Source organism: Hordeum vulgare, chromosome 3H (genome assembly GCF_904849725.1).
Source record: "Hordeum vulgare subsp. vulgare chromosome 3H, MorexV3_pseudomolecules_assembly, whole genome shotgun sequence".
NCBI classification, from domain to species: domain Eukaryota; kingdom Viridiplantae; phylum Streptophyta; class Magnoliopsida; order Poales; family Poaceae; genus Hordeum; species Hordeum vulgare.
In genome coordinates this window covers 238,021,220-238,048,699 of record NC_058520.1, presented here as the reverse complement: position 1 = coordinate 238,048,699, position 27,480 = coordinate 238,021,220, and the positions used below count along the sequence as shown (strand labels likewise).

The 27,480-nt window shown below is 45.8% G+C and overlaps 1 protein-coding gene across 3 annotated transcripts; it reads left to right on the top strand.

Moving 5' to 3' along the window:
• Positions 1–40: 40 nt before the first annotated feature.
• On the top strand, positions 41–27,244 carry LOC123443589. 3 transcript variants are annotated; one of them, XM_045120025.1, is made up of 9 exons: positions 45–571; positions 665–727; positions 1,319–2,026; positions 4,607–4,741; positions 7,579–7,662; positions 10,066–10,122; positions 10,241–10,327; positions 22,089–22,400; positions 26,440–27,244. In XM_045120025.1, exons 1-9 carry the CDS (start codon positions 110–112, stop codon positions 26,788–26,790), a joined length of 2,259 nt encoding a protein of 752 aa, XP_044975960.1. In that variant the 5' UTR covers positions 45–109; the 3' UTR covers positions 26,791–27,244. The 3 variants fall into 3 exon arrangements, with proteins under 3 accessions (XP_044975962.1, XP_044975960.1, XP_044975961.1); XM_045120027.1 differs by lacking the exons at positions 22,089–22,400; positions 26,440–27,244 and adding an exon at positions 26,236–26,332 and having other exon boundaries at positions 41–571; XM_045120026.1 differs by lacking the exon at positions 22,089–22,400 and having other exon boundaries at positions 50–571.
• The last annotated feature ends 236 nt before the right edge of the window (positions 27,245–27,480 follow it).

Here is a 27,480-nt window from a genome sequence, read left to right as displayed (position 1 = left end):
ACAAAATATCCATCCACCGACCGGCTTCGGCCGACTCGACTCGACTCCCCAGGCCCGGTAGAAACCCCGTCCAGAGTGCGCCACTTTCTCCAATCGTCCATCAGGAGAGATGGGGAGGCGCCGCCGGTTCACGCATCAGCCCACCAGCGACGACGACGACGAGGAAGACAGAGCCGCCCCGCAGCCGCTCAGAACTACCAAGCCCACCGCCCCTCCCTCCTCGGGCGCCAAGAAGCAGCAGCGTCACCATGCCGACGAGGACGACCTGGAACTCCAGGAAGAGGAGGAGGATGAGAAAGACCTGGAGGAGATGCGGATGAACGAGGAGGAGGAGAGGCGGGAGGAGACGCAGACCCGCCGCCGAAGAGGGCGCAAACCCAAGCGCCCCGCCGAGGAGAGCGACGAGGAGCCGGAGGAGAAAAATCCGGAATCAGAGGAGGAGGAGGAGTCTCGCGAGGAGGATAGCACGGAGGCGGTACCCGTCGGTGAACCTTTGAAGGTGACCGGCAAGGGGAAGAAACAACGGAGGCATTACTTCTCCTTCGAGTACGAGGGCAACACCTTCGAGCTTGTAAGCGGCCGCCCTGCTTCTGTTACACTTTTTTTTCTGTTCGATTTTATAGGGTTTTTGAAGGTTGTAAAATTTTGTTATGGATTTGTGTAGGAGGACCCGGTGCTGCTCACGCCCGAGCAGCAGAAAGAGAAGCCCTATGTCGCCATCATCAAGGTCTGCGACTGGTGACGCTATTTTGCGGTTTTCTAAGATGTTAGTGCATTGACATGTATATAGAGGATACCAGTTATTAACATGTCAAAGAGTAGTTTTATGCCGTGTCATATTTTTCCAGATAGAGAAGTCACAGAAAATTTCTATGTAGGTAGTTCATTTTTTGCTAAGATTACTGAATTATTAGGTAGTTTTTGTAAATTTAGCAATGTTTCACAGCGCAGTCAATTGTTGAAAATGAACTTCATCATTTAGAAGTCCACATGTTCACTAAGCTCTTTGCTCTAGGCTTGGTTTTGGCTGCACTTTACCCCGTGTTTTTTCCCCATGGTTAACAATGCTTTTATACCAGGCTTTAGGTCATGATCTGTGTCTAGCGATTTTTGTACGGCCTAGCTTGCATTCTATGATTGGGGCCATTGGCTATTCTCAGTAGTTGTGGAGCCAAAATCCGTCATCTCTTTAGAGCTGCATGAATGTTCTATGAATGCAATTGTCCTTACTTCTTTTACCTCTTTCTGTTTTCTATTCATCTCTGGTACAATTGGTTCTTAATGATGTATGCTCATTATTTTATTTATCATGGAACAGGATATAACAGAAAATGATGGGAGCTTATCAGTAACTGGTCAGTGGTTTTATAGGCCAGAAGAAGCTGACAAAAAGGGTGGTGGGAATTGGACAGCAAGTGACACAAGAGAGCTATTTTATAGTTTTCATATAGATGATGTGCCAGCGGAGTCAGTTATGCACAAATGTGTGGTCCATTTCATTCCACTAAACAAGCAGATTCCCAGTCGAAAGGAACACCCTGGATTCATTGTCCAAAAAGTTTATGACACAGTTGCGAAGAAATTGTGGAACTTAACAGATAAGGATTATGAGGATAACAAGCAACACGAAATCGATCTCCTCGTGAAGAAAACAGTGGACCGTATTGGACAGCTTCCTGACCGTGAACCTATAGATGTACCTGCTGACAATACTGATCAGTTCTCAAATAAACGTGGTCTACGAAAGAGACCTCCGAACCCTTTAGACGTGTCGAGAGATACAACAGGCAAACCCGAGCAATTCATAAAAGCAGAGACACCTGGGAGTGATAATCTAAAGCATTATGCCATCCTCGCCAAATATAAAGCTGTCACTAACGCTACTTATCGCGATAAGTGGCTTGATAAACTAGTAGACACTATTCCATTAACATCAAAAGAAGGTGATGAGGCTTCTCATGCTGATGCTGGCAGTGTGGCCAACATTTCAAATAGCTCTTCATCTGCAAGGGATACTAGTTCCGGTGTAAGTTGCTCCTTTCATGTAACGAGAATGGTTTACTATTGCACGTCAAATTTATAGTAAGTAGAAGTAGGAGGGATCTACTATCTAGGTATATTATGATTAGAAAGTAGAACATGGTTTCTTAGAGTAGCATTACATGGTTGGGGTTAGCGGTACATAACCTTTTCTCCGAAACTTGACAAAATTCCTCTGTGAACCTGAAGCTCATATCCGAAAACGGTTTGAGGTCAGCAAATCCATACAAGTTACATAGGTGTCCTAGTGAACCTTGTAGGTAAAGTTGTATGTATCAATGCTGTCTCGGGATCCCATTAAGGCTTGTTGTGGTTTTAATGGTTTACAAGTTCTCAAACAATATGAAACAAATACTAGGAAATCACACCTACTCCCTTTGTTCCTAAATATATGACGCTTTGGCAGTTCAATTTGAATTGCCAAAACGTCTTATATTTAGCAATGGAGGTAATATAATGTAAGATGATCCAACGGACCGGTTGGGAAAATATGAGTTTATGTGCCCTTGGTCAAAATACAACCATTTCAACTCACTACGATATATATATGGACTCAACTATTTGTTTTTTTCTGTCTAGGGCACATAAAGTCGTATTTTCCCAATTGTTCCATTGGATCATCTTATATACTTGGGTCGGACTATTCATCACCCAGGGTGAAGTTATTCTTCACCCCTCTCTTATAACATCACTACCTCACATTTTACATCTCATAAATTTTGTCTTACGTCGGAAGTGAAAAGAGAAGGTAAGGAAATGCGTGTGGTCAACAGAGACATTTTACGTAACGTAAACATATGAATGTAAAAATGTAGTGCAAAATATACATATAAAGTCAAATTTTGTGGTTTTATGACTCATATCTTACTTCTCTTATATCGAATTTTGTGTAGCGAATCAGTATGAACGTAATTATTCGTAAACAAATGTAAATTCTAAATGTAATGACGTAAAGATAACCATGGGTGTAATGCTATTCATTACACATGGTGCAGAATAAGTTATATTACACCTGAGTTTTTTGTACGCCATTACATTCAGAATTTACGTTTGGTATACGAATAATTACGTTAATATTGTTCCACTACATAAAAATTGCTATAAGAAAGTAAGATATGAGTCATAAAACCACAGTATTTACTTTCGTATGTATATTTTATGAGACAGGATTTTCAGCACCCGGTGCCCCTACACCCTATATGAACAGTAAATTAAAAAAAAAACCCAAAAAATCTGGAACTTTGGGACATCAAAGATGATCAAACTTTCGATGATCTTGCAAAGTTTCACCTACAAAAAACATTCGAGGAGCCGTCACCTAAAAAAAGAAAAACATGCTTCAAAGTTTATGTGCAGTTTTGAGCAGTGATATTGTTTTTTTTAAGTGAAGGCTCAGCGAATGTTATTTGTTGCTGAAACTTTGCAAGAACGTCAAGTCATTGATCATCTTTGATCCTTGAAAGTTTCAGATTTATTGAATTTTGTTTCATTTTTTTATGAATTTACTGTTCATGAGGGTGTAGGGGCACCCGTGAGCTGTTACACCTTTCTCATATTTTATACTATATTTTTACGTTCACAATTTTATGTCATGTATTGTTTTTTCTTTTGACTGACATACATTTTCTTACCTTCTCTTTTCACTTCCGACGCAGCACAAAATTTACAGTACGTAATAATGTAGTGGGGTGATGTAATTAGAGAGGGGGAAGAATAGCTATACTTTATCCTGAGTGATGAATGGTCATATATGACTTAATATAGTTATATATACATCATCGCAGTATTATTTGCCACATATCATCGCAGTAGGTATGTTATTGGATTGTTGGCCATTGTATGACTTAATCTAGTTAGGTATCTGCCACATATCATCGCAGTAGCTAATTCCATTGTGCCTGTTGTCTACTAAACTGATTCTTCTACTTCCTACATATGAAAATACTGTTACCGTTTCAGTTAAAAATATATTTTGTTATTCACATATTGTTGCATGTCTCGGTTAAAAATATATTTTCTTATTTGCATATTGTTGGCCTAATTCGTCTACTTCCTCTACAATTATTTACAGTTTCAGTTAAAAATATATTATTACCAGCCAACAATGTGAATTGTGTGTACCATGCTTTTCCTATGACCAATTTTGGCATGCTAAACTAAGGTCCATCCATTTGTCCTACATTTACTTGTTGACAAAACGGTGCCAGCATCTACAATTATTTGTGGAACCTCCTTTTCTAGTTTTAGGCTCGATTTTTGCGGTTGCTGAACCATGTTGTGCTGAGCTTATTTTATAATCTGCTGTGAAAAATGACACAAAGGTAGAAAAAGTAGGTGAGCCAAACAGAAAATATTCAAAAGCTTAGGAAAGCTAGATTATCATAATCCACCTCAGTGCCAGACACAGCCTTAAAATAAGCTACATTTTCATGCTGGGTTGCTGTATTCTCTTATTGTTGCATTTCATAAAAGATCTGGATGAGCCTTCAACTTGTTTCTTGGATCCCTGTTTTTTTATCCTTTGTCTTTCCTCCTTGGATGGTTGGTAATGATCTTCTATTTTCAGGATAATGAAAATTCATATGCACCAGATGTGGTTGTTTCAATAATGGCATCCTTAGAAAGGTCTACATATGACGCTCTTCATGCTGACTTCCAGAAGTATAATCAGAAAATGAGAAAATTAGAATTCAACATCAAGGTACATCAGTTTTATCCAGACCTTCGTTTTGGCTTATGTTTCTTGGGAACATCTATTTTCAACATTAAATGCCAAAGTTGATATGATTATGTCCATGCTATATGCTAGTACTGAATAACTGTAATGCTAGCTAATTAGGAGGACTGGAGCTTAAAGAGTTAGCCATCATTCCCTCAAGATCGATAGTTTATCACTGTGGGTATGCATGGCTATGTGAGGGGCATCATATGTCTGCTCAAGCATTTCACATGCTTCCACATATATTCTTCTTACCTGACATGGATCTTAAATATTGGGAAAACTAATTATTTCAGATTGTTCCCTATGAGTAATAATGTAAATTTAACACATACAATCGTGCGCACTAAGATCCCAATAGTTAGGAAAGTTAGGATTAGTTCCTTCCATAAGAGCCAAGTCATCCAGCTTCATATGATGGGGGACATGCATCAATACCAATCAAAATCAAAATAGTTGTTTTATTTCCTACCAATGTTTGGTCTAACTAGCAAAACAGTCCGTGCGTTGCAACGGGAGAACACAATCCTCATATGCGCCAAGCGACTCATTCGTGTTGTCACTTCCATCTTCTTCTGATCTTACCGGGATTTGAGGTTCAATATGCCACCGTCCTATAATTTCGTCCCTTCTCTATCGTTTCTCCTTCAGAATCTTCACATTTTGATCTTACCGAAGTTTGTGGATTATGCCATTATCCTTTAATTTTGCCCTTCAAATTTTTATACATGCGCATAATCTTGCTATGCAGGCTACAACCTTCCATTGCCTCAGCTCACCCCTCTCTTTCGTTTCTCCATGAGATACGTGCCTTATCCAGCTCGTCCCTCTCTTTTGTTTCTTCACCTATTAATTCCCAAGAAGGCTTTTCCATGAATGCTGCTCATTCCCTGAGATTGCTCCTCTTTTTCATTTATCCATCAGATTTATGCCTCATCCTCCACTTATTAATTCCCAAGAAGGCTTGTTCTTAAACAACTTCGTCGCACATTTAAATTGGTGAGATTCACTGTTAGAAAGCGACTTGGGACTATTTTTTAAGAAGTAAATTAACCTGAAAAGGCTAATTAGGAGCCCACTTGGGCCTTGGCAGAATTGCGTGGATGGGCCGACCCTAACAACATACGTATAGCTTTTTTCTGGCGTAACTAATCTCCCACACAAAAAAAGAGTAACCTCGCAGGACGGCCCATGTAACCCCTAAGGCTCGGCTGCCCCCACTATTCTAACCCTAGCACTATCCTCTCAGCCTCCCGATCCCCATCTTCCAGCACCGTCACACACACATGCGCACAAAGAGGCTGCCCCTTTTTGTCGCGTGCCGCTCCTCTTTGTCGCGCGCCGCTCGCCCATGGTGCCTGCTCCGTCGCCGGCGACCACCACAACAGGCCACCACTCTGCGCCGTCCCCTCGTTTTCCTCTCAAACTCGAGCTCCCGCGCATCTCTCTCTTTTTCTGGTTGCTCATGCCGCCATGGCCGCGCCTTGCCTCCTCCTCTTTGCCCCGAGTCGCTCCTCTTTGCCGTGCGCCGCTTGCCCATGGTGCCGTCGCCGCTGCTCTACTGCTGATCCATAGCTGCCGAGTGAAGCCTCCGGCTCTTCCTCTGCAGCACGGCGACACCATCACCTCCCTGCAACCGCCTCCTCTGCCCATCGATGCCTCCGTCCTCGCCTCTGCACATCTCCATCTGCCAATGTCACAGGGATCGCGGGCTGAATAGAAATAAATGCAAGACTTTTTTGTAAAATTGTAACGTTTTCTCACATATCCATAAACAAAGGACTGTGGGTTGAATAGTAACAAACGCAGGGGGTTTTGTGCAAAGTGTCGCGACGGTGAGCGGGCAGAAACAATAGCTGTTTTATTATTAGGCAAAGACTTATCCTTGAATTATCCAAGGATAATCCCAGATACATCATATCTTTTTGAAGGAACTATTTGGAAAATTGTACAGATTCAAGGACTATTTGTATCCCGACAGCTACATGTTTTAGTGTGGGACTGTGACTCCTAGCTATCCTGATATCTGTAGTTCCCATGGTTGTCGCTCCATGGTCATTGTCCTTTCAATCCATCCTTTTTTTCTTTCACCTCGTCCACACCATCTGTATTTACATAACTGATAAATACATCGTTGAATTAACTTCCCTGAAGGTACAAATTGAAGTTGGCTTCTTTTTTATCTTTCTACCACCGTCAATCGAAAACCATTTATTATTCCAGGTTCTCTAATAAGAATAGTTTTATTCTGGATATTCATTAAAATGTAATATATGCCATTATCTTCTAATGACTAATGAGTAGTCTTAGATTCATACTAGTATAGTACAATAGAAGTGCAAGCTTGGCATATGTTTGTCAAACTTAGTTCATTCTAAAGATATAATGCTCTTACATTAGTATTAGGCTCATGTTACATATGCCATTATCTTCTAATGAGTAGCCATAGATTCATAGTACAATAAAGTACGAGCTTGGCATATTGTTGTCAGACTTAGTTCATTCTAAAGATATAATGCTCTTACATCAATATTAGGCTTATGTGTAACCAACTTTGTTTTGTTTTTGACGAGAGCAGGCATGTTTTTTCATGTAACATGTTTTTTAACCTTAACCATCCTCCTTCAGAGTATAAGCCCAGAAAACTTCTGATAGTCTGAAATACTGTCTTAATTCTATGGTTATTTTCTTTTCTTTGGTTGATGTAATTACCATGCTACTGTTTCATACTGATTAATGATATGCGCTCCTTAACGATTTATCATGGGATCTTTTGCCATATAGATCTTTTAACTCGTACTGTTTATTTGGATGCACAGAATAGCCCTGTACTGCGCAGGCGACTGATGAACAAGGAGCTTGACCCTGCAGTTCTTTTAACCATGTCTCCAGATGAACTAAAGGTCTAATAATTGTTTCACATGTTTTACATTTTGTCCTTAAATAACCAGTTAACCATTTTCTCTATCTCCTTCACAACAATAACTATTTTGCTTGCTAGTGTTATGGAGTATTAGTATTTGTCTAGAAGTCCGTATTAGTTTATATTTCCTTCCTTGTACCCTAAGTCTTGTGTGCTATATATTTGCTCTGCATCCATAACATGGTATCTTGAGCCTAGGTTTAGGATATTTTCTCCGGACGCCACAACTCGTCCTCCCGATCGAGTTCCTCTCCCGGTCTCTCTGTTGATCCTGTTCTCAGATCGATTCTACTCAATCGATTTTTTTTCCTGGATGAAGTGGCACCTTACCAGAACCATGAGTTGGTTGCAAGATTTTATGGGTTTCAGCTCTAGCCTACCCCAACTTGTTTGGGACTAAAGGCTTTGTTGTTGTTGTTGTTGTCTATTTATAGGTCTCCGTTGATCTGCTACTTTGGGATCAATTCCCCCTGCCTCCCAGGTCAGACCGCCTCCTAGGTCTCCGTCGACCCCCTCAGCATGAGCTCACCATCTCCTGCACGCCTAGTCGTTGTCGCCCTCCTGCGTGTCAGCATCTTCCCGCAAGCTCGTTCGGCTCCATTCCCTAGCCAGGCCCTGTGCCTCTAGACCGAGCAAATTGTCAGCGATTGGTGGCACCTGTATGAAGCACATCTCCACGCCCGCGCAGCATGCCGCCCAGATTACTGTACCCGCTGGGATCTTGCCCGCCCTGACGTCTTCCGCCTCACAGGTTGCTCCAGCCCGCTATCTTCATACCGGCGGACACGATCCGTGCTGCCGCTGCCTTCTCTGAGTCCGGCTGCTGCAGCCACCTCCAGGCTGTTGTACCGTAACGGTCCCTCCGCATCCGGGCTGGCTGCTTCACCGTCCACCGTGGCCCTGGGCAGCCGCACCTCCAGTCCGCCGGCCCCCAGCTTGACGCCTCGAGCCACCCGGACTCCTACTCCCCATGGTGGTCCACCCTGGCGACCACTCCATCAGCGACTCACCATGCATTCTGCTCCTGCTCCTGCTCCACGCATGCTGTGCCCTTACGCCCAAGCACTCCTCGTGCTATTTGCTGGTCTTTTATTTCCCCAACTGTGGGATTAGCCTTTTGGTGTGATTACTCGTCGGCATCTCACCTGCATGGCCTCCTCCGCAGTCTCCCCTGCAAACACGATGGCTCCTGCACCATTGTCTCGTGTGTGCCTCCTAGCTTCTATTTTTCTATGTTTCCGCTGCGTCCACCACATCTGTTGCTCTTTCGTGTCTCATGCATGCGATTCCACCACACCATCATATGCCAACCTCCTTTTCTGGTCTTGTCCTTTCTATACAACTTTCGTGGCCTTTCTGGTCCTTATTGTTTCTTTTGGATTTTTGTGGCCTCTTTTTGCATTGTTGTTGATCTATGCCCATTCTCTTGCCGCCGAGCTTCTTTCGCCCCCGGTTTCTTGGGCTACGTTCTTTACGCAATGCTTCAGTCTCTTGATGTGCCATCTTCTTCTTTGTACCCCAAGTCTTGTGTACTATATATTTGCCCCTTGGGCTATGCAATAGAGATAAGTTGCATCCATAATAGCTTGTACTCGACTAATACAGTCGATAGGGCAAAGGTTAACAAAACTGAAATATTTCTATTTAGTCCAAAACATTTAGCTTCTAAATTTATTAATTTAAACATGCAGCATATCTTATGCAAACAGCTTTTGTTGGAACGAAAATAAATATAACAAGTCTTTAAATGATAAAGCAGGAAGTGCAAAATTAGTTTGAGATAAATATCAGACAAAATGGAACTAGAAGGAAAATGAATAATTTATTTTTGGCTTTGGCATAAAAATGGAATAGGGGAAGCAGGGAAGAGTGATGCTCGTCATAGCTTGATCTTGGCGTGTTGAGCTTGCCATGACAGTGGGCTGGCACTACCTCACATTTGGAACAGAGGGCACATGCTCTGTGGCTGAAAGTGCATAGTGCAATGGGAGTAGAAGGAATTATCACTTGGGCGATGCATGGCATGGCAGTGATGTCGAGCTCTTAAGGTGGTTGCAGGCCATCAAGAGCATATGATTGAGAACAGTGAAAAAAGAAGAAGAAAAGGACATAGGGAAAGTGCATTGACATGTGAGACTTGTTAGAATTATTTCTTTAATATTGCCTGCTGAGTCATCTGCCATTGCCATGTTGGGTTTGTGAGCCACATCTATTTCATTTTTTGTTTTGTTTCGGGTTTGGGGTGGATGTGTGTGTGTGTGTGTGTGGGAGGGGGGGGGGGGTAGAAGTCCTTACAGCTGAGTTGGTTAAGTAGACGCATCCTAAATTCAGGGGTTTAAATAGATGTTCTCCAATTCTAATGGTAGCTGTTTGAGCATTTCAGGCTGGGTTGACACCAGCAGAGAAAACGTCTGAACCAGAAGAAGCAAGGCGATTGCAGGTATTGTACATCAATTCAGTAATTTGTCAAACTGAGTAAAGACGAATATTCAGTATGATTACTAATTTAATTCGGAGTTATACTTGTGATTCTCATATCTTATGTTTGTTTTAACTAGATGACTGACGCACGATGTGAAAGGTGCACAGAAAAAAGAGTAGGCATTTCTGATATTATTCATGCTGGTCATGGAGATCGATACCAGGTATTTAGTTTTTCATTTTCATTTCTTTTTTTCATTTGGCTATCAATATGGATTCACACTCTATTTTTCTGGATGCCACATTGGGTCTTTCCATTTTGATTGTACAATGTACAGGTATTCCGTTTTTTAAATAACATTATTCCATAAATGGATAAATCGTAGTGGTAATTTTGGCATTGCCGGGAATGTTTTCAACTGTGAAAGGTTCAAACCTGCCTCTGAACACTTGTTTGGTCGGTGCCTTTGCGGGCTTCCAGATCTATTCTTTTCCTTGCACATGCTTCCAGATCTCTTCAGAAGTGCTGGATTGTGCAAACATTCTCCTATTTACTGCCATGGTTCACTGATTTGTTCGAGGCTCTTGTTCCAAGCATTATAGTTTATATATCATACCAATAATCAGTAGTGACTTATCAACACAAGAAATACGTCAGTCAGTGACTTTGAGTCCATTCTCGTTAATTTCTACAATGCAGGAACAGGGAAAACATAGGAATAGAGTGTCATGCCGTCTTGAATTCTACAGGATTGCATGAACATTTGATTGTGCACAGGAAAACACAGGATTTTTCACAAGAGGTTTAAGAGGATCCAGGAAAAGAAAGAGTTTTGAGTGGACGGAAACTTTCCTTTGAAATCTTGTGCGAATGAATCCCATGGATTGCAATCCTACGAATCAAACAAGTAGGAAAAATACCTATGGATTTGAATCGTCCGAAATTCCTTTGGAAATCCTTTTAATCATAATCAAAGAGTCCATCAATCTCTTCTTGTTACAATTTCTTTGTATTTCCAATGGTGTCAAACACTCTTCGATGCAAATTCCTGGTTCTCCAATCCTAGATGGAGGAGGACAAGATACTCCAATCCTGCAATTTTTCCTATTCATGTGTTTTGAAAATCCTGCAAATTAGAGAAGCCACGTTGTTGCCTTTGTCGCTCCTACCATCATGGACTGCAACGAGACATGCCATAAATGGAGAGGGCAGGCAAAGGATGCAATGACGGCTCGGGCTAAGAGAATGATTAGGTTGCCGTACTGCTTTTGTTAGCTACATGATGGGGAATCGGAGGTAGGCTATGGGATCATTACGAATTCACCAGGTAGGGTGTCTGTCTTGCTTACAAGGAAGGATTACAAGCCAACGACTGCTAGCTGTTTACCAATTTGTCACCTAATACAGAATACAACGAAGGTATTTATAATCCTCAGGTTAGGACACAATCCCCCGATGTCTGATGGGCTATCTTGCTGGGCCGGCCCTCCTTGGTGATGAAGGTTGCACTGGTGGCATCTGTAGTCGATGTATGCACAGTGCTAACACTCCCCCCTTTCTTGATGAACATCTTGTTCCCTAGCTGGTGCTCGTGGAAAGCGTTGCTTTAGCTCTTCCAAATTCTCCCATGTTGCTAAGGAATCCGGTTGATCCAACCATTGGACTAGTCCTTGAGGTACGGCTTCATCACTACGGTGACACAAGTGACATTGAAGCACCCTTACTGGTACTGCAAACTGAGCATCATGAGGAGGAAGTTCAGGTTGAACTTGACAGTGTGGTCCAAGAGCAAGTTTCAGTTGGGAAACATGAAGTACTGGATGAATTTTGCTAGCTGCAGGAAGCGCCAGCTGATATGCCGAAGCACCCACTTGTTCCAGGACTGTGTAGGGGCCATAGTATTTGAACAGCAACTTACGATGCACACGAGGAGCGCCAGAGGATTGGATGTATGGTTGCAATTTCAGGAAAACTGAATCACCCATGGCAAAAACCTGCCAGAATGCTTCTTGTCGGCTTGATGCTTCATGCGAGTTCGAACCCTTCCCAAATGTTGCTGGAGTAAATGAAGCATGAGATCACAGTCACGGAGCCAAGTATTAAGATCAGGCACAGAACATGTATCTTCTGCAGACAATCCAAAAGTTCTGGGCGACTGGCCATACAATACTTCAAACGGTGATTTCCATTGAAGCGCGGAATGAGGGTTGGTTTTATACCAAAACTAAGCAAGAGACAGCCATTGAGCCATAACTGGACATGCATGGGTAGAACAACGTAAATAGGCCTCCAGGCATTGAGTGACTTGCTCGGACTGGCCATCAGTTTGGGGATGGTGAGAAGAACTCATGTGTAGCTTGGTCCCCGTGAGTGCTGCCATTTCCTTCCAAAACTGGCTGGTAAAGATACAGTCCCGATCTATCACAATTGACTCAGTTAAGTGGGCCACAACCAGAACTTGAAACGTCCAGAGCGAGGCAACCCTTCTCCAAAATCCATCGTGAGCATTTGCCGAAGCTTGTGGGGATCAGGCAAAGGCTCCAAAAGTTCTGGATAGTGAGCTCGATCAGGTTTGGTTCGCTGACAAACCATACATTCATGAACATACTTTTTCACCCGAGCCCCTACTCCAGTATCATATGTGTCTGTTTCAATAACAAACTGTTGGCCGAAATCTGGCAAGGACAAAACAGGTGCAGTAGTGAGAGCCAAATTCAGTTGCTCAAAACCAGACCGTGCCTCCGGAGACCAAAAAAAAGGAACATGTTTCCGGAGAAGGTTTGTTAATGGTTGCTTAATCATTCCATAGTATCTAACAAACTTACGGTGGTAGTAGTCTGACAAACCCAAGAAATCCACGGAGTTCTTTCAGATTGTTAGATACAGGCCAACTATTCACATCTGCAGATCTGCTATCTTACTTGGATCGTTGGAAACACCTGTCTAAGAAACTACATATCCCAAATAAGGGATACTGACTTGAGTGAAATCACACCTGGATCCTTTGACCTTCTACTGGTGTGGCTGTAATAATTGTAACACTTGCTGCACATGGTGAAGATGATCCTCGAAAGTGGCACTGTATACTAGGATATCATCGAGGAAAACAGTAGCACACTTGCGAAGTACTGGTGAAAGTGTCATTCATGACTGACTGGAATGTTCCCAGTCCTCCTGTCAACCCAAACGCCATGACATTAAACTGGTCATGGCCGTTGTGTGTGTGAAAAGCCGTTTTGGACTCTTTACCGTCATGCAAATCAAGTTTTGGAAAACCAAGATGATCCTGTTAACTCATCAAACAGCTCATCAATTACTGGTAGAGAAAACTTGGCCTTGAGTGTAAGTAACTTTAAATGCCTGTAGTCAACAGTCAACACACAACCTCCATGATCCATCCTTTTTCCTAACCATAATGATGGGTGAAGCAGGACTTGAACTGGGTACAATAACTCCTGACTGGCTAATTGTAACATCTCATGCACTTGTTTTTCAATTTCAGTTTCTAGCTTTGGTGAGTACCTATAAGGCCTGATGTTGACAGGACGAGCTCCCTCCATGAATGGTATATGATGATCACAACTTCTTCAAGGTGGAAGTGCTGTTGGTGTCTCAAAGACCTCAGCAAATTGATTTAAAAGCTGCTGAGATTGTGCCGGAAGAGCTACATAGCAGATACATCGAAATCGTACAGCTGAATGTTTCAGGAGGATGGCCTTGGAGGAAAACAGGACTGCCCTTATGATGATGCCAGCCATTTCCTACTAGAAACATTTTTGGGAGATGGTTAAAGAGATGGTTAAAAGAATGCTTGATAGCCTGCATGCTGAGGAGTTGCAACTTAGAAGACTTAATTATGGGGTGATTACTTTGATTCCTAAAACAGAAGATGCAACTTTCAAGCAATATCGGCCAATATGTTTATATTATGTTTGTTATAAAATTGTCACTAAAGTACTGACAAATAGGCTTGAGAGAGTTGCAGATAGAGCCAATTAACTTGCATAGCACCCAAAGATGACAGCCAGTCCATGCCCACAATACCATCACAATGCTGAAGTAGCAGTACTTTGAAATCACACTTGAACTCATGCTCCTGAGTTGTCCTTTGGCAGTCAGGAATCACATGTGTACAGCATAAACAGCCTCCACCAGCAATCCTGACATTCTGTTGATTGGGCCATTATATGAACAGCTAATCGAGTACTGACATATGAATGATAACTACAGTCAAGCAATAATACCACTTATTGTCCAGCAATCTGACAGTCTAACCGAATATCACTAGCTCCCCCTGTAGCAGATTGAGTGTTAGCTGAAAGTACCATAAGATCGATATCACTTTCATCAGAGTCCATGTTTTCCAAAGCACATAATTCCAACATTTCCTGCACCACATGCAACTGGACAGTGGTGTTGCATTGTGATCCCTTCCCCAGCGTTCACCACAAATAAAGCAGAGACCCTTTGCCCTGCGATGAGCTTTCAATGTGGTCAGTTTGTTTTCTGCAGAATTGCCCTTAGCATTGTCTGTAGGCTTGTGCTCTTCATAAGTTTTAGAAATAGTTTGACTTGCCTTGATGATAATAGGAAGAAGCAGAAACAGAGCGACCCCCTGATGTATAAGAATCACCATCGAATTCCCCCATCTCCTCCTGCACATCAGCAATAGTGTGCAGTATCCAAGTCCACAAGTCTTTGGACAGCAACAATCATATGAACATTGAATTTAAACCATTTACAAATCTAGTAGTATAGTGCAACATATCTAGATCAGGTTCATAAGCTGTCAACTGATCCATAAGTTCAAAAAACTGACTGATATATTCCTCAACAGGACCAGTTTGTCGAAGATAATGCAATCTATGCACTAAGGAATCATGTTGATTGCACCCAAATCGGCGTTTAGCCGTTGCAAAGAAATCATCCCACGAGGCTCGCACACAGCATGCAACTGCTCCCTCGAATCGCATTGCAGCCACCGCGATCATAGATCAGGGTTGGTATCAAACATCTCAAAATAATCAATGCATGTGGTTTGCCACAACTTAGGATTCTTGCCATCTAATTGCGGAAAATCCACTGACGGTGGTTTCTAGTGGCCTGACGGCGAGGACGAACCACTCCTCGCGTTGCAGAAGACTAGAGAAGGACAAACTCGGGCATGGTAAATACACGAATAGCTCTCGCTGGAGGAGGGATGTAAGGCGTTGTCGTGCCCAATCCCGTCCCTGTGTTGTCGTGGATGAGTGGTGCCATCTAGGCTGATCTTCGCGCCTCCTCTTGGTGTCCTGTCAAACATATCTGATTCGCCGATGCGGGAGGTGAGACCCTTGACGACCCGAAGCTCCCGGATCTGCTTGAGGAGGTCTGCTTCTGTGCCATCAGTGTAAGTTTGCATATCGTTGACGATGGTGCCGACTACTGCAACAACTGCCTTGCCGACTGCCACACCAACAGAACACACCACCGCCGCATCGACTGCGCTCTCCAGAGCCGCCATGATGAGCGCGTCGAGCTCCTTTTGGTGACGAAGGTGGGCCGCTTTGCTCACCTAACTGAGCGTCTTATAGATCGCCCGGAGTCGAGTACTCCATGAGCTCTTGCCGGAGGTGCGCTACGCCAGACGCGTGTCGTGGGGATGATACATCGTGAGGTGGGTGAAATTTTTAGCTCTGAGTACCAATTGTTAGTTACAGGATGGCGAATCGAAAGTAGGCTATGCAATCATTTCGAATTCACCAGGTGGGCTGTCTGTGTTGCTTACAAGGAAGGGAACAAGGAATGGATTACAAGCCAACTGTTAGTGCCACTATTGACAAGGCAATAGACCCTACGGTGGACCATGGGTTCGAGCCCAAACGCGCCTCCAATAGGCCGCTTCGGATCGCGCAGCCCAACAGGATACATCGGGCCCGGTGGGCCGACTAGGGCTTGTCACGCCTAGATCGCCAGCTACTTGTACTCACGTGCGCGTCGTGTCTGGCATCCAGTTGGATCAGAACGAACGGTGGCTCTCTTCCCCTCTCCTACCTTCCTCCCTCCTACCACGAGATCCGCGAGACTATCTTAGTGAGACTTCGAGTTGTAATCGAGATTGATACTTGTATCCTGTCTCAAGCTATAGATTGATTGACACCTAACATCCTGGTATCAGAGCCAGGTTTCGATCCTGGGACATGTGGGTTATGGGCCCACTCACCCCCATCACCCCCTATCATCTCTAGTTCTCGCTTCCTTGGCCAACCACCCCCATCCATGAATTTCCCTGTGTTCACGGGCGAAAATCCGCAACTCTGGAAGGCGCTCTGCGAGCAGTACTTCCAGATGTTCATGGTCCACGATACCTACCGAGTTCCCATGGCCATCCTCAATTTCTCGGGCCCTGCAGTCATTTGGCTGCAGTCGGTTCAGAAGAAATTGATAGGGTTGGATTGTGAGCCGTTTACTTCCCTCCTCTGCACCCGCTTCGGCCGTGATAAACACCAAATGCTCATCCGTCAGTTTTATGCCATCAAACATAACACCACAGTCGTTGATTTCATCGAGCGTTTCGAGTCCTTAATGAATCATTTGATATCTTACTCTAAAGCAACTCACCTTAACTCGTTTTGTCGAGGGGTTGCGGTCGGACATCCACGCGGTGGTGCTTGTACAACGACCACCGGACCTGGATACAGCTTGCTCGCTGGCACTACTTCAGGAGGAAGTAGCCGACGGCGAACTCCCCTACGGGCACTCCACCAATCGCAACCCGACCTCGTTCGCTCGTGCGGCCACGCCATGCTTCTTCAGCAGACCAGCCACGCCAACAACAGTCTCTGAAGATCGACGAGGTACCGATGCTGCACGCGCCCCGTTTGGAGCCAGCAAAGTCGCGGCTCTCCGACAGTTCCGCTGAGCGAAGGGCCTTTGCTTCAAGTGTGAAGAACGGTGGGGGAAGGACCACGTGTGCCTGCCCACGCTGCAGATGCACGTCGTCGATGAGCTCCTCGCCATGTTCGCCCAGGACGATGCTCATACCGAGTCTCGGCGCGCCTCGCCAGAATCAGAAGAAGAAAATCTTAAGAGTCGATTTTCACCTCTGGGTACCTTGGCGAGAAGGGGACGCTGGCGATCCCAGATGCGTAGGACCCCATGCTCGATCAGCACGCGTGAGCCGTTCTCATCCAGCTGTCCCAAGCTGATGATGGAGTTCCCTTAGCGCGGGGATGTAGTAGACACCGGTGAGCAGCCGGTGCTCTCCCGCCTTGGTGGTGAAGATGACGGAGCCGACGCCCTTAATTTCCACGACAGAGGCATCCCCAAACTTGACGGAGCCTCGCGCGTCGGAGTCGAGCTCGGCGAAGAATTCCCTTCGACCGGTCATGTGGTGGGTGGCGCCGGTATCGACGCACCACCCCGAAGTCTTGTCCTTCCCGGAGCCATCACCGAGAAGAGCGTGCGCTTTGGGCTCGTCGAGGTGGAGGAGAGCCTTTGCGACCGGTGTCGTTGAAGGTAGCTCGATGCTTGCATGCGCCATGAACAGAGCCGTCTCCTCCTCCTCCGCCTGTGCGACGTGAGCCTGGCCTTGTCGTGGCTGTCGACACTCATTGGCCCAATGGCCAAGCCGGCCACAGTTGTGGCAACTGTTGTCCAGTGCTGGCTTGGGCTTGCCAGCGGCGCCGTCCTTGGCGCCTCCGCGGGCGTCACCTTCGGCACGTCCTTGTGCCTTGCCAGCGGTGCCTCTTCGCGCCTTGCGATGCTTTCCGCGCTTGCGGCTGCCCCCCCTTCTTCCTGTCACCAAGGCTGGCATCCCACTGCTCCCGAGTTAGGAGCAGCTTCCCGCCGGTGGTGATGGGCCCCGAGGGAGGCTGTGGCTCGTCGGTGTCGATGACCTTGAGGCGACCTATCGCCTCCTCGATCGTCATCGTGGAGAGGTCCAGCAAAGACTCGATCGAGCGAGCCATTTGCTTGTACTTCTAGGGAATGCACCGGAAAAGCTTCTCGACAACTCTCTCCTTGGTGTAGGTGGCATCGCCGAACTTCACCATCTTCTGCAGCAGAGTGTTGAGACGGAGAGCAAAGTCATCAACGTCCTCACCTGGCATGAAGGCCAGGCTCTCCCACTCCTTACGAAGTGCCTGCAGTGTGGACTTGCGAGCACGGTCGCTGCCGATGCGTGCCGCTGCGATGGCGTCCCAAGCCTCCTTGGTAGTCCGCTTGTTGGAAAGCGAGAACTGCATCTCGGGCGGGACTGCGGCGATGAGGGCGTCCAGCGCCCGTCGATCCTCTTGGTGGTCAACGTTGCTGTCCTGGACTGCCTCCCACAGGCGCCGCACCTGGAGCCTGATCTTCATGATCGCGGCCCACTCGACGTAGTTGGTTTTAGTGAGGGTAGGCCACCCAGCACTGGGACCAACACCCTTGACCACAGTACGGACCTCGTAGAGGCCGCGGTCCTGGTCGTTGCAGCCTCGTCGCCGTTCGCACCTCCACCTGGAGCGCGGGCGTGCTCGGCTGCCCACTGCGCCGTCCGCTCTTGCGCCACTTTGGCGCGGTCTGCGTCGGCGCAGTCGTCCGCAGGCACGGAGCCGTTGGAGCTGCCGGAGCCGACGCGGAGTGCCTTGGCATCCGACGTAGCCTCACGTGCTGCCTCCGCTGCTGCTGCTTCTACCTCCGCTTTGGCTGCTGCCAGCCAGCCTCGACACCCTTGCTGCCGCAGCAGCGGCTGCTACAGCTGCTCGCTCACACTCCTCTGCCATGGCTCGCTCGGCCTCCTGCCGGTGCCGTATGCTCGAGGTAGCCGTGTGCTGAGAGCGACCTGCAGACATGGCTCGTTGCAGGAGGGCTGTTGCGTGAAGAGGAGGCTGTTTCTGACGAGCTGCTGCTTGACAGTCCGGAGGGAGGGAGGTAACCAGGGGCAGTCGGAGCAGAGGGGCAGTCGGAGCAGCTGCTGCTACCGGCTTAGGCTGCTCAGCTCCCGGTGAGAGAGGTGAGCATGAAATGCTCAGGGTACAAGATAACGAGGCTCTGATACCACTTGTTAGACCTTTCAGCCTGAGCATTGATAGTTGTGGATGCCACTAGGAGAGTTGGGGCAATTTTCGTTGGTTTATTTCTCGCACAATGCCATGCCACCTGAGGGGTTGGGGATACATATTTATAGGCTGCTAGTCAGCCAAGCATATGCTAAGATGCTAGTCTAAGATGCTATCCTAATTGCCATTCCTTGGTGGTCAAGGATTCTATCCTAACAGCCACAAGGACCATGTGCTGCAGCCCCACAAAGACCCTAGTACAGAGACTTATCCATCATCACATACCAGCTCCTCCGATGACTCTTCGCCTAGCCCAAGATGAAGGAACACGCGCCAGTACGTGCAACCATGCACTGTCTGCCAGCAGGCTAAGCCCGAGCGCGTCCGCTATCCAGGCTTGCTCGAGCCCCTGCCAATCCCATATGGTGCTTGGAAGGTTGTCACTATGTGCTTGGAAGGTTGTCACTATGGACTTCATCGATGGACTCCCCATGTCAGGTAAATTCAACTGCATCCTTCTAGTCGTTGATAAATTCACTCGTTATTAAATCTGAGAATGGTTGGGCACCTGAACCGTACCTCAACTAAACCCACGGGAGCTAGCTTGAAACCTGAACCTAAACCAAACCCACGTGAGCTAGCTTGACACCCAACCAAAACCAAACTCGCTATTTTTCTTACCCAAACTGAACTAAACCAAGCCTTCAACTGTGGGTTGGAACTGTTTACAGAAATGGGTTAAGAACTCTTTTATCAATGGTTGACATACACTGAATCAACAAGCCAAGTACAGATCAACAAGTGCCAAATAACATCTCATTTCTTGTGCAAATTGGCAACAAGCACAACGCCAATTTTTCGAAATGCAACAAGGTCCTGACGACACGATTTTCATTACCGACAAGAGATAAATAGTACGCGTGACATCTTTACATAGTATCCAACTCAAAGTATACGGCCAGCATGGGGCCCCTGTTACAGATGGTTTGGACAAAACAACACAAAAGGCTTGAAACAACTTCTATCGCTGGGACCAGTTGGGATCAAAGGCCCTAGATGATATGCACACGAGTTGATAAGCTGCACAAAATCGAAAGCAAAACATCAATTTCAATTATATGATTGGTACCTTCATTGATTCGATAGGAATTTCTGATTGATTGGATAGATTTTTTTTGGAACATAGAGAACTGACATAGCATGAATTAACATATAAAATCATGTTTTTTCTTCGGTTTGGAAAAGGTCAAAAGGAGTAAACAATCTGATGCTTAGGGGCCACTGGATATGCATCATCTCACTAATTACAGAAAAACAAAAATCTGATCCAGTACAGCGGAATTCTTCAATATGTGCTACCTTAAACTAGGACATGCAAATAACCAAAAAGAGAACATTTAGAAGTGACAAGATTTTTTTTTTCGATTTAAATGGAATCATACAGAATAAGCCTAGGCCAACAACTTGGGAGCTTCACAAGCCATTGCATATATAAATATCGATGATCATGATTATATTTTTTTACCTTCTATTCGTTCCAAATTTTTAGCTGCGTCCTTGCACAAATGAAACAAAATATTAATTTAAAGGCATGTCAACACTTTTATACTACAAGTTTCATATATCACATTCTACACATGTAGTAGAACCAAAATGTAAAGCAGTTAACTCACCCTTTTTTGGTATGAACAACCAATCTCTAGCACAAACAAGCGGTCCTAGCATATCAGGGGTCAAAGAGCTTCTCGAGTCGCCAAGTATCCTTTTACCACAACTAAAGGCTGCTTCAGACGCCACTGTGCTCAAAGGAATTGCGAGAAAGTCACGAGCCATGGTAGCCAATATAGGAAACTTCTCGGCATGCCTCTTCCACCAACCCAAGACATCAAAGTCAGCACCATCCTCCTCGGATGCTTCTTCCAAGTATGGGTCAAGCTCGGATTTGTGTACATATGTTCTCCGATGAGACTTGTGTTCGGCAAACTCTTCTTCCAACTTTCTTTTCCCTACCATAGGTGATCCAATAGTGGTATTGCCTTGACTAGAAGGTGTCGAGTGTGCAGTGCTTGTCGCTGCAAGTAGCTCATATTCTTTGACATACTTTCTCACCCATTCTAAAGCAACATCCACTTGTTTTTGAAACCTCCTCCTTGTTGGTAGACAACTTGCAATAGAAGAAATCCAAGTAATCTTCTTTCCTCCTTGGATCTAGGAATGTAGCAATGACAAGTGCGTGGTTGAAGGCAATGTCCTTGCTTTTTCTACGACGGTTAGGCTCTGCATTCTCCTTCTCCTCGGGATCCCAATATTTATCCAGCTTTGTTTGCATCGCTGCCACCAATTCCTTCAACACATCAGAGGTCTGCCAACCCGGATCTTTCAATGCATGGTGAATACAAAGCACAACTGGCAGAAACTTATGTGCAGTTGGCTTCCTGTGAGCTGAAACAATTAGGGTGTGTTTGGTTTGGGAACCAAGTGGAATGGAATGTCATGGTTCCATTCCACCGCAATGGGTCGGTTCCATTCTTGCGTTTAGTATGAGTTAAAAGGTGGAATGGGATGGTTCCATTTGTGTGTTTGGTTTGGGAATGAAATGTGATGAATTCAATTCAGGTCACCTTCTATGCAAATGATAAGATTAAAATTCGCACACGTTGAAACATAAATCTAACTGAACAGGACACATAGATCAAATCCACACATAAATGGCTCGCATTTCGCATTGAGCTGGATTTCAGTCAGGAAAAAAGCCACACATAGATGTAGAACTCAAGTGATTTCCGATGTGTGTGTAAACTGCATCGTAGAACTCATGTCCAGCTCTATTTGTAGAAATCCGTGTCTTTCATATGCGTGACTTTTCCATCTATAGAAATCAATTTTTCTGATGTGAAAAACTCAAACAAATCTGAGAAACTGGTCATAGAACTCATGTTCAGTTCATATCTGTATTTTGAATAGGGAACCGCTGGCAAGCACCAGCTCAACACCATCGCTGGCCTGCTCTTGTACGCTAAGAGAGTTCTGGTGGACGGGGGCGATGCCAAGCAGGAAAGTACCATGGCCAAGAGTGGGAGACAGCGCGCTGTACGGACGCACGGAGGTCCTAATCTCCTTTGCTTTGCTGCAGTCGCCGGTCTGTCGGGCTGCTGCAGAAGTTGTGGCCGCCGAGCAGCAAGGGAGAACTCGTGGTCGCCTTGGCCGCCGCCAGTAGCCGCCGTACATGCCGCACTCGTACATGCCACTACTGGCCGGGGACGCAGTTCGAAGGAGGTATGACGCAGATCGAGGTAGAGAGCCGGCGGCCGGCAACGTAGATCGGGGGAGCCGGCGGCCGGCGACGCAGATCGAGGGAGAGACCCGGCGGCCGGGGTTCATGCGAGATAAGGAGAGGCGGGTTGGATTCTGTGAGAGGGGGAGGGGCTGAGCGCGGAGGCACCGTTCCACGTGGTTTGCTCGATTTGGAGAGACCACTCGGAACAACATAAACAGGGAATATGCCATTCCATGGAATCAGTTGGTTCCGGTTCCTTCGACTATCCAAACATGAGAACGGGTGCTAGGAACGGAACCGACCCGTGCCATTCCACCTCGTGACAGAAACTAAACACACCTTTGAGGTAAGCTCTTAAAAAGCTTGTAGAAACTCACAAAAACTTCTGCCCTCTTCCATTCTTGCTCTCTTGGAGATTCTATCATCTTTTGATTGGCGTAACTAGTGAGGACAGATTTGTATCTCAATGCTTCTACAAGCATTTTCCAAGTTGAGTTCCATCTGGTTGGTGTATCAACAGAGATACCTTTCTTTGAAGGCAGGCCCATCCCAATTGCAATTGTATTGAATTCTTGAAGCCTTGAAGAAGAGTCAATATATTTCAGCACCTCACGTACCTTGTCAATAGCTCCATGGATTATTTTCATTCCATCCTGAACCAATATATTAAGAATGTGTGCACAACACCTGACATGCAAATGTTGACCTTCAAGGAGTAGCTCATGTTTGTGATATTTTATTAACTCATCACATGCATTAGTGTTATTACTGGCATTATCTAGTGTCAAAGTGAATAGCTTGCCCCTTATGCCCCATTCCGTTTCTTCTATCGCATAGCCTGTGTGGGGATACTTCACGTCTGTGAAACTTATGATCTTCGTGTAGTTGAATTCTGCATTGATATAATGGGCGGTGATGGACATGTAGCCCAATTATGTGATGATGTCCACATGTCAGATGTTAAGCAAATGCGGGAGTCCAAATTTTGGAGCTCAACTTCAATATCTTTCTTCATTCCCTTATACATCTTCATTGCATCATCACGAATCGTGTGACGACCCTTGATTTGAAATGCTGGCTGCAATGTGTCAATCCATGGCTGAAGGTGTGGATCTTCGAACTTAAGAAAGGGGATCTCAGCATGGATGCAAAACTTGACCATCAGTTCACGACTAACTTTTTCATCAAACACTAATAGGCCTCCAGATGTTTTTTTTCATGGTCAACAGAAACCTCTTCCTGCAAGTATCCTCAATTGATCGGCAAGCCTCTGCAATATGGGTTCTCAAACTGCTAGTCCCAAATTTGGTGTGAAGTTGCGCTTGACAGTATTTCCACATGGCCTTGAGGTCTCCTACGACAACCAGTTCTTGTTCATAGTGATCCCATACCTTGGACCTTCTAGCATGTGGTACTTAACTCGTATCCTCATCCATGGAATCGACAATCTCAGAACCCTCTGAGGTAGACATGCCTCAAATTTTTAGAGCACACTGCATGGGAAAAAACCAAACCATTTAAACCACTTTTTCTATTATCATTCTCAGATTTATTCACAGGAAGCAAAGGCACAAATTGAAGATCTGATAGACTGACTGGATGTCAAAGAAACAGGGGCGAGGGCGGAAATGGATCGATGGGTCTGTACCTGCGGAGGGGATTGACTGGGGTCAGGGCGGGGATCCTCGTTGCAGCTCCAGCTCCTCAGCCTTCCTCGGGAACTTCACGACCGCCTGCTTCAGCTCGCCCCCAGCGCTGGTGTTCGACAACACTACTCTGGCTCCTTCAACGACATCTCCGTGCGGGGGCAGTGGCGAGCTGCGCGGCGCGACTTCGGATCGGGGAGTGGATGGGAGGAGATGTGACGTGCGTCGGCCGGCGGGGAGGAGGTGGTGCGGGCGTGCGTCGGCCGGCAGGGAGGAGGCAGGCGTGCGGCGGCCGAGCCGGGAGGGAGATTCCCTTTTCTTTGGTCTTGGTTGCTTGCTCGCAGTTGGAGGCGAGGAACTAGGGCAATAACCTCGTCGCGTACGAGCTGGAGCTTCCTGCGGGCGCCAAGGTTCACCCCGTCTTCCACGTCTCCCAACTGCGCTGCGCCCTGTCACCGACCACTCCGATCGAGCCTGAGCTGCCAACGCCCACTGACGAGCCCCTGCGCCCAGTCGAGGTCCTGGACATGCGCTAGCGCCAAATGCCCCAGGGACGACGCGAACAAATGCTCGTACGCTGGTCCGACCCACCCGTCCTCGACGCTACCTGGGAAGACAGCCATGTTCCTCCGCGAGCATCACCCTGCACTGCTCTCTCTCAAGGAGGAGGGGATGTCAGCGCCACTGCTGACAAAGCGACAGACCCTGCGGTGAACCACGGGTTTGACCCAAGCGCGCCTCGAACAGGCCGCTTCAGATAGCGTAGCCCAACAGGAGATACATCGGGCCCGAGTGGGCAGACTAGGGCTTGTCACGCCCAGACCGGCAGCTACTTATACTCCCATGCGCGTCGTGTCTGGCATCCAGTTGGATCAGAACGAACGTTGGCTCTCTTCCCCTCTCCTACCTTCCTCCTACCGTGAGATCCGCGAGACTGTCTCAGTGAGACTTCGAGTTGTAATCGAGATTGATACTTGTATCCTGTCTCAAGCTATAGATCGATTGGCACCTAACACCAACGGCTGCTAGCCGTTTACCAATTCACAAAAAAGGTATTTATAATCCTCAGGTTAGAACAGAATCCCCATTTGCATAAAGGGTCGATGGCTGATGGGCTCTCTTGCTGGGCTGGCCCTCCCTGGTGATGAAGGTTGCACTCGTGGCGTCCGTAGTTAATGTAGGCCCAGTGCTAACATTGGTTCCCACCAGGCCATCACTGTGACTGAGCTGCCATACCGTCGCTATCTTGTCTTCGCCTCTTCTACTTAAATCTGGGCTACAGATGAGAAGATGGACATGTGGGGCTGGGTTGGCCCGTTTGCGCTTGTTCTCTGTTCATTGCCTATTTTGCCTGTGTTCATTTGAAATGTATCACTGTTAATATGGACAGTCTCCAAGATGCAACTCCAACCATTACTTTATGTGAACATATTATTAAATTGTAGAAAATCACATAATTGTGATTTTTTCATGACAAATCAAACGTATTACTCGTGCTATTATTTTTGACTAATATTATTGTCACTTAACTAATCTCAACTATCATTTTATACATATATAGTCGATGTTAGATAAGTTTGATGGCACACCTTAATTAGAAGCTTGGTAATTGTATAGTTGTCTCAGATTCGTTGGGATCATGACTTATCGCGGCGAAGAATGCAAACTTTGACCTGCATTTTTAGTCAGCCATGACACATGGTGTGTGATCCCATTCTTTGATCTGATTAACCAGGTTCCTGGTAACTATGGGCTCGTACCTGTTGGGAAATCTTTCGGTAGTCTGAGTGAGTGGGCACTCTTGTGAATAAAATGCCTTACCGCTCATCCATATAAGGCGAACCGATTCGTTATATTGCTGAATTTAATTTATGCTAAGTGACACCATCGCGTGATCAAATCATAGAACAGGTAGTCAACTACAACTAGAGTTATAACATACGGTGTACTCCCTCCATAAAGAAATGTAAGAGCGTTAGTGATCTAAACGCTCTTATATTTCTTTATGGAGTGAGTACTTGTTTAGCGAATGCTGAATGCGTGTACATACATTGGTAATAGTATTACTTATAGAGTTCCTTGGTTTGGCTTCTTATTGGAGGGTGGCTGTTGAGCATCTGTTGGAAAGGCAGTTCATTTTTGCTAGATCAAAACTTAATAATTAAACCTCAAATCAAATCGTTTGTAGTGTATCTCATCTATAGGAGGCCTGGAGAGTTGTTAACTCAAGGAAGTGGAGTCGCAACCACTTTTCCTCTGCAGGAAGTGTATGCAAGGCTGATTTCTGAAGGATAAACTTCATCTACCTGTCTATCAATTCTTTTTCCTAACACGATTGTAGTAAGCCTGAATTTTCCACAACTGTCTCATAGAATTTGCCTCTCTTTTTCAGCTCGAATGTATTTCCTGTGGTTACACATGGTTTTCGTCAAGAGATGCCATCTCATCGCTGACGGTCGATACTCCAAGTTCTGGTGGGAATGTCGGTACCGCTCCCTGGGCGACAGCAAAGTTTGATGTCCTTCAGAAGCAGCTAGTGAGCCCTCGGGATCAGCCAGACAATAAGGCAAGTGCTGATGCTCTCCAGAAGAACGCGGTGGCATCCATGCCTAAACTTGAGAAACAGAAATCATTCATCAAACCGAAGCCAGAGGAACCCTCTGCACCCACACTGGAGAAACAGAGGGCGTTCACCAAGCCAAAGCCGGAGGAACCCTCTGCACCTTCAGCTAGTCGTGAGTGAATGATCATGGGCATTGCTATGTTTCAGAGATTGTACCCTGGCAGCTCTTAAACATGCCAACCTGCAGTAAAGCATGAATAGGATGACAACACTTTCTTGTAGTCTAAGGTTGAGGCAGTTGCACAGCGTGTGTGTGACCATCACTCGCGGAACTAGCTTCGCATGCGCAGGCTAAAACTTTCGTTAAACTAGTTTCATACTTCTAGAAGCTACTTTTGATCTCACTCTTGTTACGGTTGGCACTAAAAAACAGTGGGGGGCAAGTGGTTAGCTCTTGGTGATTTCTGTTCCGCCGTCGACGAGGCCGAGGTTGGGGAGCAAGAGCCACCGTATTAGATGAAGTAGTCAAACATGCAAACACAGAGAAGTAGAGAGGGGAACTATTTTATTAATGATTGATCTATGTTACAATAATTGCTCCTCGTCTAAATATACAGGGAAACACTTTGTATCATAAGCCTGATACATTTCACTCGTCAGACGAAGCAACATCGTTGATTATTTTGTATCACACGGCCGAGAGCTCCCAGCATATCTCCGTAAATGTCGTTCCCCAATTATTTGAGCTATTCTCCGTCTACATGGCTAATTATTTGAGCTATTCTTCTCCGTCTACATGGCTCCTGTCATGCACCAAGCCGCCGATCTCCCGATTCACAACGCATTTTCAATTCTTCCACCCCGCGCCTC

Coding starts and splice junctions, on each gene's coding strand:
- LOC123443589 (XM_045120025.1), top strand. CDS start 110: ATGGGGAGGCGCCGCCGGTTCACGCATCAGCCCACCAGCGACGACGAC. Junction 4,742..7,578: donor AATTAGAATTCAACATCAAG/GTACATCAGTTT, acceptor TTGGATGCACAG/AATAGCCCTGTACTGCGCAG. Junction 7,663..10,065: donor TGTCTCCAGATGAACTAAAG/GTCTAATAATTG, acceptor TGAGCATTTCAG/GCTGGGTTGACACCAGCAGA.